The sequence below is a fragment of the Sander vitreus genome, chromosome 21 (assembly GCF_031162955.1).
Source record: "Sander vitreus isolate 19-12246 chromosome 21, sanVit1, whole genome shotgun sequence".
NCBI lineage: Eukaryota > Metazoa > Chordata > Actinopteri > Perciformes > Percidae > Sander > Sander vitreus.
The window spans coordinates 13496512-13517586 of NC_135875.1; the positions used below are offsets into that span (position 1 = coordinate 13496512).

At 41.5% G+C, this 21075-nt stretch overlaps 1 protein-coding gene across 1 annotated transcript in view; it reads left to right on the forward strand.

Annotated features, from left to right (window-relative positions):
* lrp2b (low density lipoprotein receptor-related protein 2b) overlaps positions 1 to 21075 on the forward strand; it is a 50787-nt gene that overhangs the window by 16359 nt on the left and 13353 nt on the right. Inside the window, 33 exon segments of the mRNA XM_078279887.1 lie at positions 168 to 416; positions 730 to 938; positions 1072 to 1256; positions 1425 to 1653; positions 3682 to 3859; positions 4273 to 4401; positions 4622 to 4788; positions 5127 to 5270; positions 5791 to 5900; positions 6498 to 6720; positions 8690 to 8770; positions 8813 to 8942; positions 9467 to 9703; positions 9794 to 9985; positions 10194 to 10666; positions 11288 to 11735; positions 11915 to 12080; positions 12191 to 12349; positions 12443 to 12732; positions 13233 to 13436; positions 13769 to 14011; positions 14233 to 14358; positions 15004 to 15123; positions 15690 to 15821; positions 16087 to 16288; positions 16403 to 16698; positions 17430 to 17946; positions 18142 to 18297; positions 18631 to 18801; positions 18928 to 19151; positions 19252 to 19429; positions 20365 to 20561; positions 20806 to 21051. Coding sequence (XP_078136013.1) covers positions 168 to 416; positions 730 to 938; positions 1072 to 1256; positions 1425 to 1653; positions 3682 to 3859; positions 4273 to 4401; positions 4622 to 4788; positions 5127 to 5270; positions 5791 to 5900; positions 6498 to 6720; positions 8690 to 8770; positions 8813 to 8942; positions 9467 to 9703; positions 9794 to 9985; positions 10194 to 10666; positions 11288 to 11735; positions 11915 to 12080; positions 12191 to 12349; positions 12443 to 12732; positions 13233 to 13436; positions 13769 to 14011; positions 14233 to 14358; positions 15004 to 15123; positions 15690 to 15821; positions 16087 to 16288; positions 16403 to 16698; positions 17430 to 17946; positions 18142 to 18297; positions 18631 to 18801; positions 18928 to 19151; positions 19252 to 19429; positions 20365 to 20561; positions 20806 to 21051 — 7011 coding nt within the window.

Below are 21075 nucleotides of genomic sequence, written 5' to 3' on the forward strand. Positions count from 1 at the left end.
GTATTCGTACAAAAACAGAATACAAAGATTTCTGTTGTATATGATTCAAAGAGAATAATCAAAAAGTAATAAAACAACATATCAAATAAACAGAGCATTGTTCAAATGTTTAAACAAATGTAAAAGACTGTAGGACATGACCACAATAATGGCTTGTCATTTTTAAGACCAAAACGACTGTTCACTGAACAACGGGGGCTGCAGTAACGGCTGTGTCCAAGGACCATTTGGGGCTCAGTGCACCTGTCCACCAGGATTTCAGCTCCTCAACGACTCCAAGACTTGTGATGACATCGACGAGTGTCTGATCCCAGGTTTCTGCAGCCAGCAGTGCTACAACGAGAGAGGAAGCTTCAGGTGCTCCTGCTCATATGGTTACCTCCTAGAGCCTGATGGGCGCACCTGCAAAGCTGCAGGTAGGCAACAAACATTACATTACAAAAAAGCTGCAATTAAACAATGCTGAATTGAAGTATACATGATGTATATCTTTTTCAATTATATTATGGGTGTATATTAATAGAAACATATCTGTTTTTGATTTGTGACTAAACTAATTAGGTAAATTCATTACTTGAATCAAAAAAGCCCTCAATGCAGCATTTACTGCAGGGTTGCAAATGTTATACACTACATGCAAACAAAGCACAGTACACATTGGAACAGTACACCCTCAGATAAACTTTAGATAAGATGTTGGTAGGAAACAAGATACTTCTCTGCCCTTAGACCCACTGGCAGCTGTCCTTCTGGTTGCCAAGCGAAGCCAGATCATCGCCAACCATATCAACATGAAACCTCCCGAGATGCGTCCAGTGGTCAGTGGTTCAAGCATTGTGACCGTGGACTTTGATCGCATAACATCCAGAATCTACTGGGCCGATGCCTCGCAGAAGAAGATATGGAGTGCCTACCAGAACGGCACCGACAGACGAGAAGTAAGAGAAATTATATCACAGATGTGTTAAAGCAAGAGATTTCAACCACTGGTCACACAGTTTCTCTGAAGGGTAGAATTCGAACATAGCTGCTGTACAATATTCTCCGTTTAATGTCTCCCTATTGTTCTAGGTGTTCTCGTCTGGTCTGATGGTACCAGAAAGTATAGCTGTGGACTGGGTGGGTCGGAACCTTTATTGGACCGACTCTGTCATGGAGAACATTGAGGTCTCCACTCTGGACGGTCGCTTTCGTAAAGTCCTCCTCACCAAGAATGTTACCAGCCCCCGTGGACTGGTTTTAGACCCCCGTAACTAGTGAGTAGAGACTCTTTGGGAGAAACGGACATGGACATTTAGATGGGTTTTTAATTTGATATTACATTGCTGTTTTTTTAATTTTTATTTTATGTTTAGCTTACCCCTAAACAGCAAATCACAAGACAATAACATAACAAATACGTATCACACTGTCATTCCTCCCAGCACCAACCTGATGTTCTGGTCAGACTGGGGTCAGAACCCCAGGATCGAGCGGGCCGACATGGATGGAGCAATGAGAAAAGTCATTGTCAGCACTAAACTCTACTGGCCCAACGGCCTGGCCCTGGACTACACCACCCGCAGGGTCTACTTTGCTGACGCCTACCTCAAATATATTGACTACTGTGACTATGATGGCAAAAACCGCCTTCAGGTCATGGCAAGTGACATGGTAGGTTTAGTTTGATTCAGTTTGAGAAAAAACAATGGGGATATTTTACTCATTGCGCCAAATCACTGATTGACACTGGAGACAAGACAACAACAAACGCTGTTTCAAACTTCAGTGCAACAAGACAAATCAAACTCGAGAGAATTTCTTTCTTTCTGAAATAAGTTTGGTTCCTTCATACTAGTATCTTTTTACTGACGTGGAAAAACTCACTGAAGGCAGTAGGTTCGATGGCAGCCTAAATACAGTCAGGTCCATAAATATTGGGACATCGACACAATTCTAATCTTTTTGGCCCTATACACCACCACAATGGAGTTGAAATGAAACGAACAAGATGTGCTTTAACTGCAGACTTTCAGCTTTAATTTGAGGGTATTTACATCCAAATCAGGTGAACGGTGTAGGAATTACAACAGTTTGTATATGTGCCTCCCACTTTTTAAGGGACCAAAAGTAATGGGACAATTGGCTGCTCAGCTGTTCCATGGCCAGGTGTGTGTTATTCCCTCATTATCCCATTTACAAGGAGCGGATAAAAGGTCCAGAGTTCATTTCAAGTGTGCTATTTGCATTTGGAATCTGTTGCTGTCAACTCTCAATATGAGATCCAAAGAGCTGTCACTATCAGTGAAGCAAGCCATCATTAGGCTGAAAAATCTAAACAAACCCGTCAGAGAGATAGCAAAAACATTAGGTGTGGCCAAATCAACTGTTTGGAACATTCTTAAAAAGAAAGAACGCACCGGTGAGCTCAGCAACACCAAAAGACCCGGAAGACCACGGAAAACAACTGTGGTGGATGACCGAAGAATACTTTCCCTGGTGAAGAAAACACCCTTCACAACAGTTGGCCAGATCAAGAACACTCTCCAGGAGGTAGGTGTATGTGTGTCAAAGTCAACAATCAAGAGAAGACTTCACCAGAGTGAATACAGAGGGTTCACTACAAGATGTAAACCATTGGTGAGCCTCAAAAACAGGAAGGCCAGATTAGAGTTTGCCAAACAATATCTAAAAAAGCCTTCACATTTCTGGAACAACATCCTATGGACAGATGAGACAAAGATCAACTTGTACCAGAGTGATGGGAAGAGAAGAGTATGGAGAAGGAAAGGAACTGCTCATGATCCAAAGCATACCACCTCATCAGTGAAGTATGGTGGTGGTAGTGTCATGGCGTGGGCATGTATGGCTGCCAATGGAACTGGTTCTCTTGTATTTATTGATGTGACTGCTGACAAAAGCAGCAGGATGAATTCTGAAGTGTTCGGGCAATATTATCTGCTCATATTCAGCCAAATGCATCAGAACTCATTGGACGACGCTTCACAGTGCAGATGGACAATGACCCGAAGCATACTGCGAAAGCAACCAAAGAGTTTTTTAAGGGAAAGAAGTGGAATGTTATGCAATGGCCAAGTCAATCACCTGACCTGAATCCGATTGAGCATGCATTTCACTTGCTGAAGACAAAACTGAAGGGAAAATGCCCCAAGAACAAGCAGGAACTGAAGACAGTTGCAGTAGAGGCCTGGCAGAGCATCACCAGGGATGAAACCCAGCGTCTGGTGATGTCTATGCGTTCCAGACTTCAGGCTGTAATTGAATGCAAAGGATTTGCAACCAAGTATTAAAAAGTGAAAGTTTGATTTATGATTGTTAATCTGTCTCATTACTTTTGGTCCTTTAAAAAGTGGGAGGCACATATACAAACTGTTGTAATTCCTACACCGTTCACCTGATTTGGATGTAAATACCCTCAAATTAAAGCTGAAAGTCTGCAGTTAAAGCACATCTTGTTCGTTTCATTTCAACTCCATTGTGATGGTGTATAGAGCCAAAAAGATTAGAATTGTGTCGATGTCCCAATATTTATGGACCTGACTGTATTTTAGAGAGGGCACAAATCAGGGAAAATTTAAGTGTAACTACCTTCTTTGAGCAGTGACTCATAGTAAGATAGGGAGTTCCTTGATTAAATAAAGTAAAAAAACAAAAAAACAATCTCTGTGCACCTCACACCAGGTTCTCCAGCACCCACACAGTATGACCATCTTTGAGGACAACATCTACTGGTCGGAGCACTACACCAGCAAAGTGATGAGGACGAACAAGTTCCATGGTGGTAACGTCACCACTCTGATGAACAATGTCTACCAACCCATGGGCATCGTTATGGACCATCCCATCAAACAGCCCACAGGTAACTTCAATTAAACAGTACATCTTACTTGCATACTTTCAGATTTCTGAAGTGTATTGAGTTGATGCAGTGTAGAAAGGTAAAAGCATGTCTATCTCTAATCAGTGAGTATAAAGTGAGTCCTCTAGAGTTATTGACGGCCAACTGTATATATCTTCCTGAATGCATGCTTCTAAAGTTATGCTAACATTAACACGTGTTAATGTCTTTACAGAATAGAAGTACACAGACAGCATAAACAGCAGTAGCAGCAATATCTGAAAAATCTAATGTTAAGTGCATGTAAAATCCCCACCACAATGGCTGCACCAAATATTCATTTTAGTATGACTTGAATTGGATAGTATGTTGAAAAAGTATGTAAAATGTCGTATTAAGGCTGGTTGAAGGTGACACTGTGGTTTTGTACTTAGCCCTCGACCCATGCAGAGAACACCTGTGCACTCAGCTGTGCCTGCTGTCAGGCATAAGACCCAGGTACTACACCTGCCACTGTCAGTCTGGCTGGAAGCTGGATACTGACAAACGCACCTGTATCAAAGGTAGTTTTTTTTTATTTATTTATTTTTTTTTATAAACAGTGCACTCTGCATCAGTATTTACAGGATTTAACTATGTTGAAATCTTGGTACATACAAACCATGTAATAAATGTGATCAAATTTCAAGTTCTGTTTGTGTTTCTGCTAAAATGTATATTCTCTTATACCCTTTTTGTGAGTATTGTCTTCCTCTCATCATCTGTACTTCTGTTCTATTCTAGATGAGACTCCCTTCTTGATGGTTGTGAGAGATTCAGTGATTTTTGGCATTCCTCTGGACCCTGCTGACATTTCCAACAATGCAATGGCCCCTGTGTCTGGCATCAGCCAGGGGCAGGACATCGACTTTGATGACCAGAAGCAGTTGATCTATTGGGTGCAGAGCACTGTGAGTGGAGGTCTTAAATTGAACCGTTTTATATCCGTTATATATAATGAATTTATCGTGATGCATGGATAGTGTTTGATTAAAATGTGTTATTATTATAGGCAACTGTATTTGTATCCCATGTTATACTTGAATAGTATCTATGTAGAAGAGAAGAAAAAGGTTAGGCCTTCAGAATTATTTCCATTACATGCCATAGTAATATATGGTTAATTACTGATGTGCACCTGTGGATATTTTTCTCTGTCCTTTGGTTATTGTTTACAAATGAGTTAAGTATCTACAGTTTCTAAAATGCTTGTTTTGAAGCATGGTCTTTAATTGTGTTTTATTGTCAGGGTTCTATATGGCAAGTAAAAACCAGCGGCGCCAACAGGTCTGAGTTTGCTCCCGCTGCTTTCATGGGCTCACCGTCTGGTCTGGCTTTTGATTGGATAAGCCAAATAATGTATTACACCAATCCCACTGTTAAAGCCATAGAGGTAAGCCCCTTTTCAGACAGAAATTAGAGTTATGATTACTGGCAAAACAAATATAGATTATGACAAGTTTTGATTGTTGATTACTTGATTACAACAATGGGAAATAGAACCGAACATTGCCAAAACTAGATTACTAGAAAACTCATGTGAAAAAATTACTAGATTATGAATGCAAAAGGTAAATGACACTGGAAGGATAGAGGGGGAAAAAAATCACCTGGGAAATGAAATGTTTTAGTGTTGATATATGTAACCATTTAAATAAATAAACTACCACTCACTCCCTGTTTTCTATTATAGCACATTCATTAGTTAATCAGTTATATTCATTACAGATGTATCTTGGATTTATTCTTTGTCTGATTTAATTTATGTATTCTATTTATTTATTTAATGTACAGTTCATATTTTACTGTGTGTGTGTGTGTGTGTTTTTACTCAAATCAGTGTTTTATCTCTTAATTTCTGTTTTTACATCATCATTGTGCAAGTAAATAATCAAACTTTATCCTTCACTTAGGTTATCCGTGTGGATGGAGACCAGCACTATAGAAAGACTCTCATCACCTCCACTGGTAAACCGGAAGGAGCAGGAGAGCCCATTGGAATAGCCCTGGATCCAGCCCGAGGGTAAAGCCTCTGTTCAACCTATGGCGTATTTGCTCGATTACTGAATTTAGTAAAATGGGAAAAACAATAGGAGGAACATATCAAGTATCAGTTTCTGTGGGTAAAATGTTCAAACATGTTTAAATTTTACTTCTGTGTTTCTGATGGTGTAAGCAATACTTATTTATTTGTACTTGCTGGTACTAGAAAGACAGAACCAATAGACCAGGACATGATTAATTGGATAGCATTAATTGGATAGCATTAATTGAGCGCATGATAGCAGGCTGACAAGAACAAAGTGGTCTGATTGTTTGAAAGACCATCATGCAATTGGAAAGTAAAAGGATTTATTTCTCCAGCAACATCTCGATCTCAATCATGTTTCTTGTGATATAAATAACCAACAAAAACCTATAACAGTAAAGGTAACACAGTCAGACATTTGTGCCTGCATCTTTATATTTTTGTACAGAAGGTGAAAATAATCACTTTATGTATATTTTGAATGTTGTTTTAATCAGAGAGGAATTTTACACATAGCTCAATTGATGATGATTGACCCAATTTTTGACTGACTCTTTAGTTGTTTCTCACATTTAAACTTTCCCTTCACAGGAAATTGTTTTGGACAGACAAGGGGTCAGACAACGGAGTTCCCCCAAAGGTTGGCAGTGCGGACATGGACGGAGGAAACCTCAGGAACCTCTACACAGACAACCTGGTGAACATAGGATTCATCGCCGCTGACCTCTCTACCATGAAACTGTACTGGGGTGTTGCGGGCTCAGGGGTGGTATGTACACTATACATGCTCAGCATATAGATCTCATTTGTTAATGTACATTTCTGTACAAACTGCATTTTTGGGATGTTGAGGGTAATAAATTCTCTCTTTGGAACGGGCTGATTGCTTGGCCTGTGGTATTGCTGCTTGAAGCTTTCTCCAGAACCTTTGTACCCCAAAATAACGTACAGTACCCCAAAGCACTTAATATGCAAGCTTCTGTAATAAGTTAGCACACGTACACAGCCTAGTCTGAGTGAGACAGAGGAAGATAGCTCTCTTTGCCCGGTCAGGCTCCGAAATGAAGTTATCTTCTGCCTTCTTTTTAGAAGTGGTTAATTACGGCTCACAGCAACTTAATACAATATGGTGTCTATAGTGGCTTTTGTTTGATATCTAGTGTCTGCAAAATGCCTTTTTATTGAGTTTCCTCTTAGCGAAATGCTCTGAGTGAATTTAAGCTGGGCTTTTATTCTAAGGTTAGACACAGAAGAAGTGAAACCAGCATTATGCCAGCGTTTTTTCTTTTCTCAACTTTATTGTGCGGCCGTTTAGTTTTATTCACAGTTTATTAATTTCCAAAATCTAATGCTGTCCAAACTGCTCCAAATTCTAAAAGCCAAGTTCATTTGGTACCCAAGAAGCCAAGCATGCACGCACGCACACTATGAACATTATTTACTGAAACTATATATAACCACCAGCATATAACAAACAATATACTAAGGAATTACATTAATTTCTCTGTAATAATTAACATAAATGAAATGTAACATTGCTCATTAACACAAACTGAGAGTGAGCTACATCCATACATCACATAGCCATTACGGATCAAAACGGTGAAATACACCTTTACTATCTGAGCACGTAGTTCCACAGCACTAGTCTGTTTACTGGCAATTGCACATTGTTGCTAGCGATCATTATAACGCAAATATGAACATGTGGCTGCACAAATAATATTAAACAATCTGCACTTCCATCAGCTATGCAATATTATGGCGATAATATATTTCTCTCACTCAAAATAAATGTCACAACATAACACAGTCTAAACCTATACACGTCGTAGCAGAACACTTATTGAAATCAATACACATAGCTTTAGCGTTTACACATACACTACCGGTCAAAAGTTTGGGGTCACTTAGAAATTTCCATTCCACTCCATTACAGACAGAATACCAGCTGAGATCAGTTGCATTGTTTTTTTTTAATCAGGGCAGCAGTTTTCAGATTACATTATGTGCTTACATAATTTCAACTGTTGTAGAAAGAAGTGGCTGATCTTTAATGCAATATCTACATTGCCCATTATCAGCAACCATTCATCCAATGTTCCAAAGGCACATTCTGTTTACTAATCTGATATCATTTTGAAAGGCTAACTGAGAAAACATTGGAGAACCCTTTTGCAATTATTTGAGCACATAATGTAATCTGAAAACTGCTGCCCTGGTTAAAAAAGCAATGCAACTGATCTCAGCTGGTATTCTGTCTATAATGGAGTGGAATGGAAATTTCTAAGTGACCCCAAACTTTTGACCGGTAGTGTATAACAAGGCAATAAGACCCATAACAGTGTAGCAAGCTACAGAATAGTTTTAACTTACATTCTGTGCTACACACATCACTTCAAGAAGTCAGAAAATGGGAAAAGAATGATAGAGAAAAAGTCTGTTAACAGCTGCTGCGTTCTGTCCCCTTCTCCTGTCTGAGCGTGAGTGATTGACAGGAGATCAAAGCTCTGACCCTCATCACTGATTGGTCTATCGTCTTAGGAAATGTCATGACCTTTTCCACATGCATGTACATTACATAATAAAACATGTTTTGTCCTGATCCTTTTAATACTTATCAATGTCAACAAGTAATTTCCACACCAATTATGTGATGTGTTCGGACCAAGCTTACAGTATGTTTTTTTTTTTATTCAAGTTCCCTTGTTCTTATATTACCTCTTGTGCTGATCTTACTCGTAGTTTCATCTTCATCCTTGTCCTGATTCAACTACTTACAGTAACCTCTTCCTCTTTGCTCTCCTTCCTTGTTTGCCCAGATTCAGAGTGGCACCATGGACGGAGTAACCCGGGTGACAGTGGTGAGTGGCCTCTCCCATCCGTGGGGGCTGACAATCTACCAGAACCACCTCTACTACACTGACCTGGACTACGAGGTCATTGAGAGGGTTGACAAGGACACCGGTGCTAATATGGTGGTGATGAGGAGCAGCATGTCTGGCCTGCGTGCCCTCAAAGTGCACGCCAGAGACAGTAAGTGGACCCACTGGTTTTTAATTTGAATTCAGAGGTGTCTGTCCTTGAGCTTTTTTTGTGTTTGCAAATATTATGCAACAGATAATTACTCCCAGTGAGGTAGCGAGTAGGAGTGTAGTGTCCTCCTCAAGGACAGCACACAGCAGGATCGAGCACCACTTTTATTTCAGTTGTCATAGCTCTTTTAAAAAAAATACATAATAATAATCAGCCATTTTTAAAGATTGGAAGAATATTTTTCTCTCTCTTTCACATCCTTGTGAATGTATAAGTCATCAATAATAAGAAAAAACAAGTTGATAAGGTAGTGGTAAATAGAGGAATTAATAGCTTAATGATCTATGAAGTACAACTGTTCAAATTTCAGAGATTCTGCACAGCACAAAAATATTTGTTGCAGGAAGCTGTCAAACTTTTTTTACATGAGGAGAAAAACAGCAGTTTCTCTCCCCTCTTCAGATGTTGTTTATATGATCCGTTAATGTTCACCTCCACCACTATCTTTCTCTCTCCCACCTCAGACTCGGCAGGGACCACCAACGCCTGCAGCTCCAACAATGGAGGCTGTCCCCACCTCTGTCTACCCAAACCAGGGAATCAAAAGTCCTGTGCCTGCACCACAGGCTTTAACCCCTCTCAAGATGGCTCCCGCTGTGAACAGTATGAATCTTTCGCAATTGTCTCCACCCCCAAGTACATCCGTGGCTTCCACATAAACAGCTCCGACCACTCTGAGGCTATGGTGCCTGTCGGTGGAAGTATGTTGGCGTGATATTGTTCTGCATTGTGTTGTTGGCTATAAATACCAAATTATCAGTTGATACATGTAGCATTTTTATCTTTTTCAGCTTCCTACTCTATTAAGGGCAAGTTGGACCTTCATATCGAATCTGGCTTTTTATACTGGACTGACAACAGCACCTCCACCTCATTCAGGGGCATCTTCAGGGCCAAAACAGATGGGGGGCATTACAGCACTGTCCTCAACTCTGGCGTTGGAAGAGGAGGCATCCAGGGCCTTGCTGTAGACTGGATTGCGGGTATGAAGCCTCTCAATCATCCCCTCATTCATCCTTCATCTTTACAGGAAGGCTCAAGGAGCAAATATATTAGCTAGTACTTACATTCAAAATCATACATTAATAGTTCACTAAAGTGTATTAATTTCATGCAGAACTAAAGCCCTATGTTACCCTGTACTACAGCTTGCAGTAATATTGTCCTCATCCCTTTCTTTATTTTTCTTAGGTAACTTATACTTCACTAATGCCTTTGAGAGGGAGACCTTCCTAGAGGTGCTTTCCATCAACACCACCTACCGAATGATTCTCCTTAAGTCATCCCAGGACCAGCCCCGTGACGTGGCTGTCAGCCCCAAGCTTCGCTACCTCTTCTGGACTGATGGTGGCCAAACACCCAAAATTGAGCGGGCCCTGCTGGATGGCACCAACCGCACTGTGTTGGCATCTGAAAGCCTAGCGTCACCACGTGGCCTTACCATTGATTACACCAATGATTTCCTCTACTGGACAGATGATGTTCTTAATATGATCTCCCGAATGGCCACAGACGGCACACAGAGGCAGATTATCCTGTATGGGAGCCGGTATCCATCTCCAACAGGAATGGCTATATTTGGAAACTACATGCTGTGGGTGGATAAAAAGCTTGGGAAGCTCTTACAAGCCAGTAAGGACCCAGCCAATACCGACCAGCCAGAGGTGACAGTTAAATCTGCTTTATTAAACACAGTTCGTGCTTTCATGATGATGATGTTTTGTGATCTTGCAATGAAATAACTAAATAATTTGTATAATTTACACAATTTATTGGGAAAACACAATATGTGGACTCAAATATTACAGGGGCTCCAGTAAATGTATGTCTTATATTTCCTGTTGTTAGAACCACATGCACATGAACATTGTTTAGTTGGAAAAAATTGTCGTCAAAATTGTCGGACAACACAAGGGCTGAAACTAATGATTATTGTCAATCTAAATTAGTCTGCAGATTATTTTTTTTCAATGAATGGATTTATTCTTTGGTCTATAAAATTAAATATGGGAAAACCACAAAAACCTTACATTTGTGGAGCTGCAACCAACAAATGTTCTTTAGTTGCAGCCCTAACAGTTAGCATCAATAAAGGTTTAGTAGCACCATCATTTTCCTGTGTCCTGAGAATGATTTTGTAAGTGAGATTCTCTGGAAGCTGGAGGAGCTGGAAGGAAGGAGAAAACTGTGTAACAGACAAGAGTCAGTGAGAGCAATTGACCTGCTGTTAATGTGCTATGCACCTGCTACTTAATAACAAAACTTTTTTTTTTCAATGGTACCAGGTAATTCGAGACTACCTTGATGGGCTGATGGATGTCACTGTTTTTGACGCTCATGTCCAGCCTACATCTGCCAACCAGGTGGGCTTTAACCCATGTCAAGAAGATAACGGACGTTGCCAGCAGCTCTGCTTCGCCATGCCAGGCCAGGAAAAACCCAAATGTGGTTGTGCACATGGGTCACTTCTTAATAATGGAGTAACATGTGGTTATGGACAAGAGGAGTTTCTAGTTTTCACCACAGACTACACGCTAAATAGCTTGAGGTTAGATCCTGCAGATCACAGTACCCCCTATCCAATGGTGAACTTAGGCTACAACTTGATGGCTTTGGATTATGACTTTAAGGACAAGCGAATTTTCTTCACCCAGTATATGGGAATTGGTCGTAGCAGAATTGGATACGTCACCACGACATCCATCACCAGCCCGCCTGTCTTCATAGCTACAAGTGAGTTTAGCATTGATTGTTACTGTGTTCCCTTTGTTAGGACTCCATCTTGTAATATTTCTTTTTTTTCTTTTTTACTCTTTTCTCTCACCCGGTTTCATTTTCTAATTTGCTTCATGATCTTATCATTGTTTTTGTCTCTGCATTCAATATTCTCTCCTCTCTGTTCCACTGCTCAGATTTGGATGACCCAGAGGGTTTGGCGTATGATTGGGTCAACAAGCGTCTGTACTTTACTGACTACTATAGCCGCAATGTCCAGTCCGTAGGGCTAGATGGGATGAACCGCTCAATCATCGCCCATGCAAACCGTCCCAGAGGCATTATTGTTGACCCCTGCTATGGGTAAAAAGACCATTACTTCACTACACAATGTGTACAGATTGGACATAAATTATTCCTGTACTCACTACGGAGCTCCTCTCCTCCCTTCTCACTCTGCTCTCTCCGCCCAGTTACCTGTACTGGACAGACTGGGGCTCTCCAGCTAAGATTGAGAGGGCAACACTGGGTGGAAACTTCCGGACCTCCATCATCAACAGCAGCCTGACAACACCCAATGGCCTGTCTCTGGATTACGAGGAAAGGATGCTCTACTGGGCTGATGCCTCATTGTACGTCCAGTTTTTTAATATATACTGTGTTGCAGCAGATCCTATACGGCTCATAGTTTTTTGACGTCTCTTCTCCCCCGCTGCTTCCCACAGAGATAAGATTGAGAGGGCCTCTCTGATAGGCGAGAACCGACAAGTGATCTTGCAGGGGGTCCAGTACCCGTACGCCATGACTGTCTTCCAACAGGACATCTTCTGGACCGACTGGACTGAGAGAGCCGTCTTCAGGGCTGGGAAGCACGATGGCTCTGGCTTTGCAGTGCTGGCCCAGGACCTTCAGTACCGACCAAACGACATCCATGTTTATGCCGCATCTAAACAGGAGAGCTGCTCCAGCTCCTGTCAGCAGTTCAACGGAGGCTGCAGCAATGTCTGTGTTCCTGGTAAGAGCAGACTCTTCCTTATGGGTGCTACTAAACAAGGCACTGAATCCCCTCTAATACTACATTCCAGTTACACATCAAACAACAGAAAAAGACAGTAATTAAATACAAAAAAATTATACAGGTGACTTTGCTTCAAAACTCTAAAATTGTTAATTCAGCTTTCTCTGGACAGATTGCTTAATTTGCTGCTGTTCAAGGGACAGTTATTTTATGCATTTCTCTTGCCATTTTTTGGTACCTGAAATTCAGGCTTATAAGACGTAATACTTTTTACCAACATTTTTAACCATGCTGGACACAAAATGGGTAAGTGTTTTGTTTTTCAAGTTGAAGTTAGAACTTGCTCACTAAGAACTCGGAGCCGAGAAAGTTCAGAACATCCTAAACAACACAAAGAGACACACAGTACTACTAATTAAAAAGATGTATTATCTCTGTGTTCCCTCCAGTTCCTCTCCATTTTTAAATTCCCTTACCTCCAATAATCTCTCCTGCAGGTCCACTGGGCCCAGAGTGCCAGTGTCCTCATCAAGGAGAGTGGTACCTGGCCAACAATGGCAAAGACTGTATTAAAGACACAGGGAATCGCTGTCAACCAGAGCAGTTCACCTGTCTCAATGGTAACTGCATCTCAGCCCGCTGGAAGTGTGATGGCGTCAACGACTGCCAGGATAACTCTGATGAGCTGGAGAGAGTGTGTGGTAAGAAATAAGGTTTAATCTGACAGTGGTTGGTTGCCATTTTGAGTGGATAGACACAAGTAGACCAAGTAGGCAAGCAGACTTAAAAATGTTGTACATTTTAACCCCACATTAGGTATCAAATGGGCCACGTAGTGCCAACTTGGGAAAGTAACACGCATTTTGTTATTGATTTTGACTGTTTGTTAGTAATACTGGTAAAATAACAATATGTGTTCAACTTTGGGTTGCTGGTCTAACTTGCTCTTAAAAACAGAGAATAAACAGAAAGCCTAAAACATAAATATCACGGCAAGAAAGTAAGTCAGCACTTTGTTGTTCCTCCTGCTCAGCCTTCCACACCTGCTCAGCCATGGACTTTACCTGTGATAATGGGCGCTGCGTGCTGCTCAGCTACACTTGTGACTACACAGACGACTGTGGTGACAACAGTGACGAGCGAGGCTGCCCCTTCCCCACATGTAACCCCGCTACCGAATTCACATGCGCCAACGGACGCTGCATCAGCGCAGCCTTCGTCTGTGACGGCCACAATGACTGCCGAGACAACGCCACTTCTGACGAAATCAACTGCCGTGAGTGATGATTGGGATGATCAAGGGATTGATTCATGAACTGATTGATTATGGTGGAAAATAAGATACACGTTGCAAGGAAGGAGAGGAAGAGAAGAGAAGACCACCTTCCAGTTGTGATTCTGTGCTGCTGAACAAGTAATGATATGTGACCTGTGTTTTTGATCCTGTGGTTGATGTTTTGATGTTTTGATCTTTGCCCCCCTCTCGACCCTCTCCAGCTGACAGGACGTGTCCTGCGGGCCAGGTCAAGTGTGATCGCAACAACATCTGCATCTACCCTGAAAACCTGTGTGATGGCTACAACAACTGTGGAGACAACAGCGATGAGAATCCTCTCTTCTGCGGTAAGTTGAACACTCAGCCTTAAACGTACGGTATACTAGCTGCATCCAAGGTGGCGCGCGCCATCGTGACGTCAAAATGACGTCACGCCCAGATTTATGGCTCGTGAGCAGAGGTTGCGCACGGCTCTTTTTGCGATAACAGGAGGCCTGAACAAGTTCGCCGACAACCGGATGCCAGGACTCTCAGAGTGACTGCAAGTCTCTCTTGTAAACTTACTGGGTTAAGATGAGTTCTTTTGTGGTGAATGAAAGGCTTGATCTGACAAAGTAGGTCATTGAATCAAATCAAAGCATTGACCGCAATGCTGCTGCCAGTTCTGCCGTTGTTTACCTTTTTCTTCTTCTTCTAGTCCGTAGAAAGAGCAACGTCGGTAGCCTTTGCTCATTAGCGCCACCTCTGTTCAGGAGAAGAATGAAACTAGTGTCGTGAGCACCAGCGCGGGTATAAATAGTCACGGCAATCCCATGACGTCACATATGCGTGCGCCAGCTGGGCTGCGGTTACTGTAAAACACACTTTAATGTGTGTTAGAGAAAGAGACGTGATAAGAACTATCACCCACAGAGTTTGTGTTTTACCTGCTGAGTAGATTCCGTAAGAATTCTACATGGATATATGTCAGAATTTGTGTTCCTGTGCTACAGCGGGTCGTACATGCTCTCCAAAACAGTTCCACTGCGATGGAGGAAAGTGTATCCCTGACTCTTGGGTGTGTGACTCAATCCAAGACTGCACTGATGGAACAGATGAACCTCTTTCCTGTAGTGAGTTCTTTGCATTTACATTTGACATTTTGGCTTTTAAGACCGGTTCAACTTACATTCGGAGAGCATGTTCAGTGACTTGATAGCTTGGCATGACTCGATTGCTGAAAGAAGGAGATCAACCTTTTGACATTGCTTTAACTTTACATGCTTTAACTTTTGTGTTTCTAGTATAGTTTTTAGTTGGTATGTGGAGCCTTTATATAAACAGTAACTCACAATTTGTGTTTTTAACTTTTGCTTGAAAATCACAGCCAAAATTAGGCAAAAGGTATATTATTAATTTTGCTATTGAATTACTGATTTCCAGATAATAAGCTTTAGGTACATTTGTTTAGTTGTGTGTTCTACTTTAAATCCAAGAGGGATGTTTTAGAATAGATGCCACATTGTTTTTAAAGGATAGTTATCAATGACCTGTTATTTATACAGCAAATAAGTGTCACCATGTGCTAATCTTTTTGCCTTTCAATCACGTTTCAGCTTTTTGTTGCTGATTAGTAGTGTGTGTTTAGAGTAGATCTCTTAACGCGTTTGGAAAATTATTTCTCTTTGTTCCTGTGCAGAGGATCAAATCAAAACATGCAGTCCCAGTCAGTTTACTTGTACCAATGGAAACTGCATCCCCCAGTCAATGGTCTGCGATGGCAACAATGACTGCTGGGACAACAGTGATGAAGCTCCTGAACTACAATGTGGTGAGATAGTACTTAGACATTTATTTATTTCACTGTGCGAGGGTAATACTGGTAATCTATTTATTGTATGTGATGCGTTAGAGGCTAGAAACATACACCATATTTTAGCTAATTTGTTTTATTCTCAGCTGTATTCCATGTCTCACCTGAATTTTGCCTTCTCGTACACTTAACAGCTGCATGTGTGATCTTGCACATGTTTATGGTATCATATAGTTCATCCATCCCCGGCTGACCATTCTTATACTCTCTCTGTCTCCTCCAGGCCAACGTACCTGCAGTTCCAACCAGTTCACCTGTCCAACCTGGTACCCCGGCTACCCGCGCTGTGTGCCGTTAAGCTTTGTGTGTGATGGGGAGAAAGACTGCGCCAACGCGGCTGATGAGCTCCAGAACTGCCCCAACCGCACCTGCCATATGAATGAGTTTGCCTGTTCCAATGGGCTTTGCATCCTCCTCCCTTATCAGTAAGTAAGAAGTGTGTGTGAGTGAATAAAAGTAGACATTTGTTTACTTCCCTGGAAACTTGTCTTATTCTCTTGTTGCTGAATAGAGTCTAATGAATTTGTCTTCCTCCCCAGCTGTGACCGTGTGAACGACTGCGGGGACGGCAGTGATGAGTTGCGCTGTACATATGACACATGTAGCAGCAACCAGTTTACCTGCAGTAACGGAGCCTGCATCCCCGCCTCCTTCACCTGCGACGGGGAGAGCGACTGTATGGATGGCTCAGATGAGGGAGACAGCTTGTGCGTCACACCACAGCCCACCTGTGCTCCCCATCAGTACATGTGCAAGTCAGGCGATTGTATCGACATCCATAAGGTGTGCAACGGACAGAAGGACTGCCAGGACAACAGCGATGAAAAAGGCTGCGGTAAGAGATACGAAAATAAGACATTATGTGACAATACTGATGTGAATTGATGTGAGTGTAGAGGAAAATAAGCATCTTTCTTACACAACCAGGATATTTGGTTTCACAAGCCATTACTTATATACAGATGTATTGTTTTAATTCAGTGGAGACATACAATGGGGATTCTTTCTAAGGTTATTAACTATCCTTATATTTATGTCCAGTTGGATACATTTTGTGAACCAAAATATTACCTCCCATGTTTTAAAAAATCCAAAAATAAATATGAAAATGGGTGCTTGAATTTCTGTTCAAGCACCCATTGTTTAATCAGAAATATCAAAGTTCTCAAAAGTGTTATGGATATATGAATATACACATGTATACATTTTACATTATATATTTTTTTTATGATATTCTAAATGATTGATTAAAGATTTAACAGTCCAAAGCCCAAAGATATTCAGTGTTAATGGTCCAATTGAAAAAAATAGAGAAAAGCAATTAATGCTTATTTTCGAGAAGTTGGAACCAGCAAATAGTTTGATGAATAACTTAAACGATTAAAACATTTCTACAATATTCTGTGAATCCGCTCATTGCCAAAAAAAATTTAGATTTATATAGGTTTATCGTAATCTGTGAGAATATTTTGCACTCATTTAAAATCACATTGAGAACTTGTATATCTGTGACACCTTGTTTTCCTGTCTTTTCTCCACTTTGTCTTTTTTCCTTGCTCTGTTTAGGAGTCAATGAGTGCCGTAGCCCTTCAGTCCACCAGTGTGCCCAGCTCTGCACCGACACTCTTACCGGTTACTACTGCTCCTGCCACCCCGGCTACCGACTCATGCCAGATGGCAAAGCCTGCGAGGACCTCAACGAGTGTTTAAGCACACCCGCTGTCTGCAGCCAGATCTGCGAAAACACGGTTGGCTCATACCACTGCAAATGTGCCCCGGGGTACATCCGTGAACCTGATGGACGCACCTGTCGTCAGAACAGTGGCATTTCCCCATACCTGTTGTACAGTAACCGCTACTACATCCGCAATTTGACCACTGACGGCTCTCATCTGAGTATAGTCTTGCAGGGGCTGTCCAATGTGATGGCGTTAGATTTTGACAACTATGAGAAGAGGCTTTATTGGCTGGATGCAGGGGCAGGAAAGATTGAAAGGATGCGTTTTGACGGGACTGACAGGGAGACTCTGGTGGATGACGATGTCATAGGAGCTGAAGGTCTGGCACTGGACTGGGTGGGCAGGTGTGTGAAGTGGGAGGAACTTCATTATTAAAGCTTTGTTAATAAATAACAAATAATTCATTATAGTTTATTAAAAAATGAGCAATCCAATACCTATATACTGTATGTTTACGTGGAAAAAAATATGTAATCAGTCTGGCTGACCAAAACAGGGCTACAGCAATGGCAGTAAAAAACTTTTTGTGTCTGCTGCAGGAAGTTGTACTGGGTGGATGGTTATTATGGTTCAGTTCATGTGATGGAGTTGGATGGGCGCTCCCAGAGGAGGCTGCTGTCAGGAGCGTTCACAGATGGAAGTACCACTTATCTTATCAGCCGACCTCGTGCTGTGGCTGTTAACCCCAAATATGGGTACTGACAAACACACACACACACACACACACACACTTACACAGTTTACAGTTGATGTTTAATATTGCAAAACAGTTTGGAAATAGGTTTTTACATAGGCTATGTAATCTTGTGCTCTCTACACTGATATTCAGTTAGGCACAGGAATAGGAAAGGTAATAAAATGTGTCCAGAAATACAATATTAGGTATTACTAGCTGTTTGCTATTTGTTGAAGATTTATAATGGTAAGTATCCACTACAATTTACTCTTGAATTCTTTGTTTTGATATTTCCCATCCTTCCTTTTATCTTCCTTCCTGTCCCTTTTTTTTCTTCTTTTTTTTCTCCTAGATGGCTGTACTGGACCGACTGGGGTGACACAGCATATATCGGCAGAGTTGGCATGGATGGAAGCAATATCAGTGCCATTATCACAACCAAGCTGGAGTGGCCCAATGCTTTGACTATAGACTACACCACCAACAAGATCTTTTTTGCCGATTCCCACCTTAACTTTCTGGAGTGAGTCCATATTGAGTTGCCATCAAGTATCTTATAATGGGGCTCTGAATTCCTAAAGTTATGTCTGTATAATAGTACCAGTAGGACTTACAACGTGTATTAACCCTCCACTGTATCAACCTTAAGCTTTGCAGACATGGACGGCCAGAACCGACACCGGGCCATTGCTGGTACACTTCCCCATGTCTTCGCTGTTTCCCTGTTTGAGGACTGGGTTTACTGGACGGACTGGAACACACACACAGTGGAGAAGGCTCACAAGTACACTGGCGAACAGCGCACAATCATGGGCAACAACACGCATCGGCCATATGACATTCACGTCTACCACCCCTACAGGCAGCCTCGCAGTATGTACATTTGAACTGTGGATGCTTATATTCTTATTGTCTCAAAGGACTGCAGCTCAGAATAGATCAATATGTTGTTTTTAACCGACTTATTTTCCAGGTGAAAACCCCTGCTCCTCCCATCACCTGACCTGCAGTCACTTGTGTCTGATTAGCCCTGGTGGGCAGCAAGCTTCCTGCCAGTGTCCAGATCACTTCATTGGCCTCTCTGTGGGCTTCAAGATCCAGTGTGTCGCCGACTGCTCCAGCACCCAGTTCCGCTGTGGAGACAATGAGAAGTCAGTCTGATATAAAATCACTTGTCCTCCCATTCTACAGTCCTCACAACTCCATTCATCGAGCCAGTCTCAATGTTCTTTCACAGTAAACTCTATCCAAGCCTTTGAAAAATTACGAAAATACCTTGGATTATTTTTAGAGCTTTATATATTGGGGGATTTTCCATAAAACCCTGTGAATCAATGGATAAATTGCTTTGTAAAAATAAAAATAAAAATACATAAATAAATTCACATAGAATTATAAGATTATACTGTCATTGCATTTCAGACAAACATTTCCAATGTTGAAAAGCAGGCTATAATGATCACTTCACAGGCTGCTAATTTCTATTACTGTTTATTGCAGATTATTGTGCAACAAATAAGGCTTAAGAAAGACAATTGAGAATTTCCTGATTTGCTTTCAACTATTAGATTTATTGTGATTATTTTATAATCGTGTACAACACATTACTCTTTACTTTGGATCTTTTTAAGGAAAGTCTGCGGTACTCCTCTTAAATTAGTAAACCTTTACTGTTTTTTTTGTTTTGAATTAACGCTGTAGGGAAACAGGATGTGAACATTGTAGGTTATAAAGATTTACGTTTCAGGGTTAGTACATTTGTAAGATAACAGGAAACGTGTATATAAATAAAATAATTTTTTTTGATATAGGTCTGTGGAAAGTATCACTGACACAAGGTTATTAATATCTTTTTGGTTTATTGACAACATATCAGACCCCATGTCAGAGGTAGAATGACAGAGTCCTGGACTTATTTCTAGGAGACAGACTTTCAATGTCTGTCATTAAGATATACAGTATTAGAAGGAATAGAAAACGGAATCATGAACAAACAGTTGGAAAAAAGCAAACAAGGTAAAAAGTATAAAATGCAGAACTAGAGAATAGATTAAGATAACCTGTTCATGCTCTCTATTGTCCTTAGGTGTGTTCCTATATGGTGGAAGTGTGATGCCCAGTCAGATTGCGGAGATGGCTCAGATGAACCTCAGACCTGCCCACCACGATATTGTCCCATTGGCCAGTTCCAGTGTCAAGATGGCAACTGTACCTACCCCGGCATCATCTGTGACGGCCACTCGGACTGCCCTGACAGTTCAGACGAGGACGCAGCTCTCTGCAGTATGAAAATTAACACAGTTACAGTAATTAACTGCAACAGTGTAGAAAATCAGATAGGGATGTTGTTCACACTTGCAGAATTTAAAAACTTTTGCTTATGAAGTACTGAAGAATACTACATTTACTGGTAGAAATTCAGGCGTTGACGAGGCTTTGACTCAGGAGAAGCCGTCACACTTAAGAATGAGTTTAGGCAAATGGTTCAGTTTTCAAACACTGGCCAAGCTGTAGTCTGTCCCTGTAGGTGACCACCGATGCCAGGAAAACCAGTTCCAGTGTAAAAACAAGAAGTGCATCCCTGTGTCCTGGCACTGCGACGGCGTGAATGACTGTTCTGATGGAAGTGACGAAGACACGAAGACTTGTTCCCAGAGGACCTGCCGACCGGGACAGTTCCAGTGTGCCAACGGGCGCTGTCTGCCGTCAAGCTATGTGTGTGACGCCCAGGACGACTGTGGGGATGCATCTGATGAGCCGTATGAAACCTGCAGTAAGTAGCACATTATGAGATGGC